We start from the raw sequence: 6,971 nt of genomic DNA on the forward strand, positions 1-6,971 counted from the left end.
GTGGTTGAGACACAAGCTTACTAGCCAGGAGCTCCGTGGTTCGATCCCAACCTAGATACCCCCACTGCCCATTTCTAGGCTTGGGCAACCTGGCAGTACCTAAACCGTCGTACTTATTTCGGATGGCATGTCAGTTAGGCACCGAAAGGGGATTGCAGCTAGGTTATTATAATTGATACTGTTATTATTAGACTATGAATTATCATTGCCAGCCTCTCTAGAATCATTCCCTCATGCTTCCTTCGGGTAGCATGGCAGCTAGGCACCGGAAGGGTGTTACAGCTGAACGATTTTTTTTGTCCTGGTCAGAGCGGGCGTGCTACCTCTTCCCCTATCTGAGGTATATCTCAACTCCTTTCAATAAAAGAAAATTTAGCTCAATTTTTTCTTGTGTTGTTTATCTCCTGGTTTCGCGGTGAAAATTGAATTTGTTCGCTCACCAGGCCTCACCATACTGACTTACCGTCTGCTGAATAGAGGGTTGTCTCCTGTCTCGAATTCTGAGTGGCAAGAACCAAGAGACGGAAATATGGCAAATTACGAAAAAGCTGCGGACACCATCCACAAGGGCCTGTCGGCATGGTACCAAATATTGTTCTATGTGGTTGCTATTCGATGTAAACGACACCGTTGCTGTCAGTTTCTACCCCCGTTGTCTGATTGGCCTTTGGTGTTAGGTTAGTTCTACGCTATTTTTCCTGTTAGTCTTTTGATTGTAAGTACATTGAGTCACGATCCTTCTCTACTCGTGTGGCTATAGGCGATTAGAATGTTCCAGATGTACTCTTGCGTTTGTTTAAAGCAATTAATTGACAGTTTTCTGCCCCGTCTTACCGCATTCAGTTCGCCGCGACAACTCGCCGAATTGGCTTGAACCTCCACAACATCACGGCCACTCAGCAAAGAGAGCGCATGATACACACCATCTCATACAATTTCGGACTGCAGCTGAACTCTCGTGTACTGTACTGGTCCATTGGTCATTCTCTTCTTGTCATTCTGGTTGGCATTGGCCAGGTATTTTTGCTTCGTTCGTTTTTCTCTACACCAACGGCTCGGCATACAGCCCCTGCAAGTGGCTCGACAGCTCCAATGCGTTATGGATTTTAATCCTTGTGTGATATGGCGGTTTCCTCTCCACCCCGCGCGCGATCAATGAAGCTGTAGAATGAAATACATTCCATAATAACTTTACTTTTTCACAAGGAGGACGTTTGACGGCTCTACTTTGTCAACGGTCGTATTTTATACTTTTTTCATGTCCAGTGGTTTCATGGTTGCTTCTGTGAATCTTGTACTTCAGCGATCGTTTTTGCTTTGATTGGGAATAAAAAAACAATTACTATAATACACCGATTTTTGGAGATTTTAACGAATTGCTACTCCATCCGATCCCTATTTTGTTGGTACTGCTACCCCTCATCCAAGACAGAAGTTACCTACCACTCTTTTGGTGAGGTTTCGTAGTCGTTGAGTTAGTTTGATACTGCGCGCCGTTTTTCGTGATACGATACTGTCCTGCTGTCAATAAACCACTCTCGGACAACCTCCAAGTCTCTTCGGCTTCTTCCTTTTGGGAAGGGGCGACTAATACAGCCCACAGAGATCATCGGAAATCGAACTTTCTTGCCTCTTTTGGAGCAAATACCTGACTCAAAAGGGTTTCCATTTAAGACATTACTCGTCCTTGGGTCTTGTTCTTTCCGCCCACTAATTACATGTTCTTACCTGTTGTTGATGGCAGATACGCCATTGAGGCGCTCGTGCTGGTACCGCCGTACGAATTTCAACCTTTCGAGGTTTTCAGCGAAATGCTACCCACCTAATTGAACTAAATTTCGCAAGGATAACCATTTGGCTGTTTGGTGTTCGTGTTACGGCACATCTATTCCCGCCATACCCCGCATGTGAGTTAAGCTCAAGGGCGTGGACGATAAAGCTTTATTTTCATCATTACACACGATGCGCCCACCAATATCAAGGAACCTAAAACTGGTGAGGGACGAAAATACTTGAAGTATATTCTTGAAGCACCACGTATACGGTTCATTAGTGTAGGGGTCGGCCACCATTTCGAAGGTGCTTAGGACAAACGAGGAACTAGCCGAATTAAAAACTCGCGTAGGCTGGTACATTTACTTCTCACCTGAAATGAGATGAGGGATGTATGACCATGAAATACGCTTGTTCAGATTATATTGCAGAGTTTATTTGTCTCCCCCAAAAGTTTTTTTTTACTTCAATTCTCGGATAATTTGTTGGTTTTGTTATCTCTGTTGTCACGACCGCCCTCATTAAGTCATTTGTCAAATAAGCCTGTCATGTTTAACTTATCCATCCTGCTCTTTGGCTCTGTGGTAATTGCACGTTGTTTATGGCATCTCTAGGGACGCAAGTGATGTGTCGTACGATTCCTACTGAATACAATAGTACCAACGGGTTAAAACGGAAAAAAGGGCCGATGTTTGTATTACCATCGAGCTTTTGGAAGTGGCAACAAGCGTACTAGCTGTCGGCCATGGAAACACCAGTCTGAGTTTCACTTTCCAATATAGACAGTATAGGGGTGATATGGCTACCTCATAAATTCCAGCACGTTTTGAGTAGCTTCATAAATCCGTTGATTTCTTGGGATTGATTCCAGCCAAGCAACTGCACTAGAACTCGAGCTTTGAATAGCCCATTAACAAATCTCATACGCCTTAGTTTCAAAAAATCGGCAACTTCGCGCATATGAATAATGATCGACCCTAATTGCTACAGGGCCAATCTGATAGTGAACCAATCACTGGAAAGTATACTTGAGCATCCATTTAAATATTCAAAGGCCAGCCAAGTGTTTCTTGTATTCTGATAAGAACTTGTGGTTTTAAATTAATAAACTGAAATTCCGTTGAAGTTGAGTCTTTTTGATCGATTTTTTGGGACACAATCTCCCTCCGAAAGTCGACAATCCTCGTTCTCATTTTGTAGACAATTGTAATATGAGATTGCTAGATAAACTGGAAGAATGTATCCAAATATTAGTATCACAGACTGTTGATCCCTAGTGTGAATCAACGGTAAACAGCGGTCATTTTCTTTCGTGTTTTGATAGGTAACGTGATTTGTGCCCGTTTATTGTAACGCCGTTTCGTTTCCTTGCTGCTCGTTTCGCCCGGTTTCGCTCATACCTAAGGTCCACTCACTCGCCAGTGACTAATGTCAATATTTTGGTGCCCGTCCGTCATTACTTGCAAGTTCGTCTGTTTCATCTATTTCCGGGAGTCCACAGAATAACGGGCAACCAACCCAGAGCTCCTCGAATGGTAGGCGAACGTGCTGTCCACCACACTAACTTGACAACCGGGAAGGTCTATTTTTGTATTATCTATATACCGCATCTGTCAGGTAGCCTTTGGTGAGATTTGTTTCAAACGGTTTTAAGCGCGCTATCCGACTTGTCACGTTACACGAGCTGTCACATGATGCCGTCAACCAAAGACAGTCCCTTACCTCCAGAACGTACTGATTCTTTTCTGCGCCGTTATCTCTCTATACGGCCAACTGACACTGACAAACTGCCCGTATCTGTACATCATTTGGTGCTTACATTCTGTTGCTTCCAGTAATCCATGCTGTCTCACTGACCATTTTCTGCTTCTGCTGAATGCACCACTATTGATTGTACGTTTGCTTAATTCACTAGGCTTTCGTTTATAGAACCAGTTCCTGCCAGTCCTTAATATATATGCTGCCCTCAGCCATTTGTTCCTATTGTCTACTGGATACGAACTGCGTACAATCTGATGGTCGCAATCGTACTGTGAGACCTTTAGCTGCCCGAATCTTACGCAGACATTTGTTCGACACACATTTTTCTGAAGAAGATCAGGCGCATAGCTTGTTTTTATACTCCTGACTAACATCCAACGCTATTTAATTGAATTACTACTCCAAAGTCCCAGGATATATGCATGTGTACTCGCGTGTAACAGAAAGCTTTCCAATAAAGTTGAATACTGTGCTCCCTCCAATAGGCTGGACAAATCTGGTCGTAGAGCATCCTCTGTAGCTTCCTGATTTGACCGTCCATTGTATTCGCGGAAACCAGGCCTTAGAATCACGCCTCTTGATGTCTTCATGGTTGTACGGGGAAGGGGTACTGCATTCTAAATGAGAGTCTGAAAAGGTCATTGATAGTAAGAATGATATAAAAGAATTGCTCAACTGTAACACCCTTCCGGTGCCTAGCTGTCATGCTACCCGAAGGAGGCACGAGGGCTGGGATACTGCCAGATCGCCCAAGCTTAGCAGGGGAAGTCGAGAGACGGGTCGGGTTTGAACCACGGACCTTCCGGTCAGTAAATTGGCGCTCTAACCAATTGAGCCTTCTCGCCCCGCAGCGCCCAGAGCCTTTTTTCGGTATTTACTAAGACCGCTTGGACAGATATGATACTACTATGCAGTTTACGGATGATGATATCAACTTATCCAAAATAAATATAGTATCACTTCGTTTTATCGAATTCTGCGACCTAGCTCTGAATGTCCATTTCCCGTGATATGTTTAAGCACCGCAGCAGTATCTCAAAACATATACAATCGTGAACTGTATCCACTAGTTGACAGTTTCCACTACTGATGTATTGTAGTCCGTGATGAGATGATAATATGAACCTGGAACAGTGAGGAAATCGCCTGTTATTCCCGTCTGGGCTGTCGTATTTCGTAAGTGAAAACCCAACTGCATGCGTGTTGTGATAAATATTCATTTAGAGTCTTAGTTAATGTTGATGGGAAACTCAGTCGGATTTCATCTGGATCTCGTCAGGAGTATATCAACCTATCCTCCTACTGCACACACCAATGACAATAACATGCATTACGCTCTTTTCTCTGGCTGTTGTCCGTGCGTTAAACTAGGGTAGGACAAACGAATTTGTCAAACTCCGAACTGAGAACTATTCACTGAATCATAGGTGACGAACGATGCTGAACACTGGCTGAGTAGGGAAGGCTCATGCGTTCGGAGTTGCGAGCTGTGGTTGGAAGGCTGGCAGATCAGAGTGATGCTGCGCCACACATAGATCGGTGATGATGGTCGAGTCCCTTGAATGTCATAGTTACGAGCGTTAACCGGTATTCATCAGAATGATTTACGACTACAGGAGACGAATTACATCCGGTGCCTGGGTGTTATTCATTTGACCCTCCCACAAGTTTCCATCCTCTGCCCTTCCACACAGTTCATACTGACCGGACAGCTCAATAACGGACTATAAATTTAACTCAGAAAGAAAACAGCGTTTCAGGGAGGTGATATCCTACGTTGAGGTTAAGAAACAATTTCCCCTTGTTTTCAAGCACACAAGAATAAGTATAAACTGTCTTTGATTAAAAAAACACTTGGAGAGACCTACTCGTTTAGTAGAACACGCAGGTCCTACTTCTGGCTAAGTGGTTCGACAATGAATTCGCAACCACACAGTGATCGATCTCTTTTGAAGTACACTTCCCACGGTGGCATACTAACCAACATCGAGCGTGGGGAAGACAACTTTCAGGTCTTTACCCTCAAAGATGCAAACAGTATGCAGTCCTTTAAAAAACCGGTGGGGTTTAACCGCATACACTTTGCACCTTCATGGTTTAAGAGCTTGGTACGAGACTGAGAGGGAAATGCTCCAGACGGCTACACAATACGTGTCCTACTTGTGACTGTCGAAAAACACCAGTGTTTTCACGGACGAAGCATCTCTCAGAATAAGCGAAGCGCGCTCTGCGTTCGCTGCTGTCCATCAACGACAAAGTTTGAGGTGCTTTTTTGTGATTATTTCCTTACAGTTCGAAAGCCGAGCTCCTCCGGGAGAATTATGTACACAAGCTCTCGGGTTTTTATCATTATTGCCCCTGCCATCTACTTGTCTTATTTGGCAATGGTCCAAAGCTAAGCCCTGGAAATACAGAGCCCCTACTGGCCTTAAAATGGTAAAGAGTCACTTTCACACGAGGCGTCTCTTTCAGAGACCCAACGACAGAGGAACGAAGGAGTGGTTATCAGTTAATGTACCAGTCGTGTACTAGAGGAGTTTTGACCACATTCTTAAGCAAAAGTTGGTCAATGCCTTCTGCCAGGTTGGGATCCAAGTGATAACTCTCTCGTGGTAGTTGGTAGTGAGCCTGCATCCAATCTAGGTAGCATCACCTTTCTCTTTTATACCTCATAATCCGGCCCTAATGCCTTCTTTCATCTCCGATCGTTTTTCCGTGGTTATCGAAACCAGCGGAGGTGCAAACCAATGACTCGCTGGCACAAATAAACACTGAAAATGCATATGATTAACAGTGTTGGCCCATGCCTTCTTTCATCTCCGATCGTTTTTCCTTGGTTATCGAAATCACCGGAGGTGCAAACCAATGACTCACTGGCACAAATGAACGCTGAAAATGCATATGATTCACAGTGTTTGCCGTTGTTAGTGATGGGAACTTCCATAATATTTGTGCACTAATTTGGTGAAGTGGATGATTACATTAATACTTCAACCTCTTAACCGCTTTTCCGAGGTTCCAAAATGCTTCATGAAGGGAGATCTAAGAAAAAGATTCATTTTCAGATTTCTGATCACGAACCAGTAGCTGGAAAAAACTCAATCTGTACATTTACGTTAGGCCGCGTGGTCGTTTGGAAACTATACGCGGTCTCATGGTGAACAACAGAATGAGTAGCCTTAACATTCTCATATCTCATCAGCCAATATGATACACACACTACACAAATAGTCTACCACATTCATGCTGAATTTGGTAAACGTGCGCTCAAAATTTTAAATAAGTCTTCTAGTCTGGGTTAGGACGCAAGATATTGATTGATAGAGTGCACGGAACCCAAGAAACCAAAAATCGATGACAAAAGGTTAAAGTGTTCGTCAGACCAGAGTTACATGGAGTTTCTATGCGACCGCTTGGCAATTTGGAGGCCAGTTTCC

The 6,971-nt window shown here is 43.9% G+C and overlaps 1 protein-coding gene across 1 annotated transcript; it reads left to right on the forward strand.

Annotated features, from left to right (window-relative positions):
- Nucleotides 1-1,258: 1,258 nt before the first annotated feature.
- On the forward strand, nt 1,259-4,159 carry T265_02065 (hypothetical protein; the record flags this gene model as incomplete). The annotated part of the gene is made up of 4 exons (XM_009166224.1): nt 1,259-1,294; nt 3,395-3,504; nt 3,609-3,666; nt 4,055-4,159. 4 exons carry the CDS (start codon nt 1,259-1,261, stop codon nt 4,157-4,159), a joined length of 309 nt encoding a protein of 102 aa, XP_009164488.1.
- Nucleotides 4,160-6,971: the final 2,812 nt, after the last annotated feature.

Source organism: Opisthorchis viverrini (genome assembly GCF_000715545.1).
Source record: "Opisthorchis viverrini unplaced genomic scaffold opera_v5_24, whole genome shotgun sequence".
Lineage (NCBI taxonomy): Eukaryota > Metazoa > Platyhelminthes > Trematoda > Opisthorchiida > Opisthorchiidae > Opisthorchis > Opisthorchis viverrini.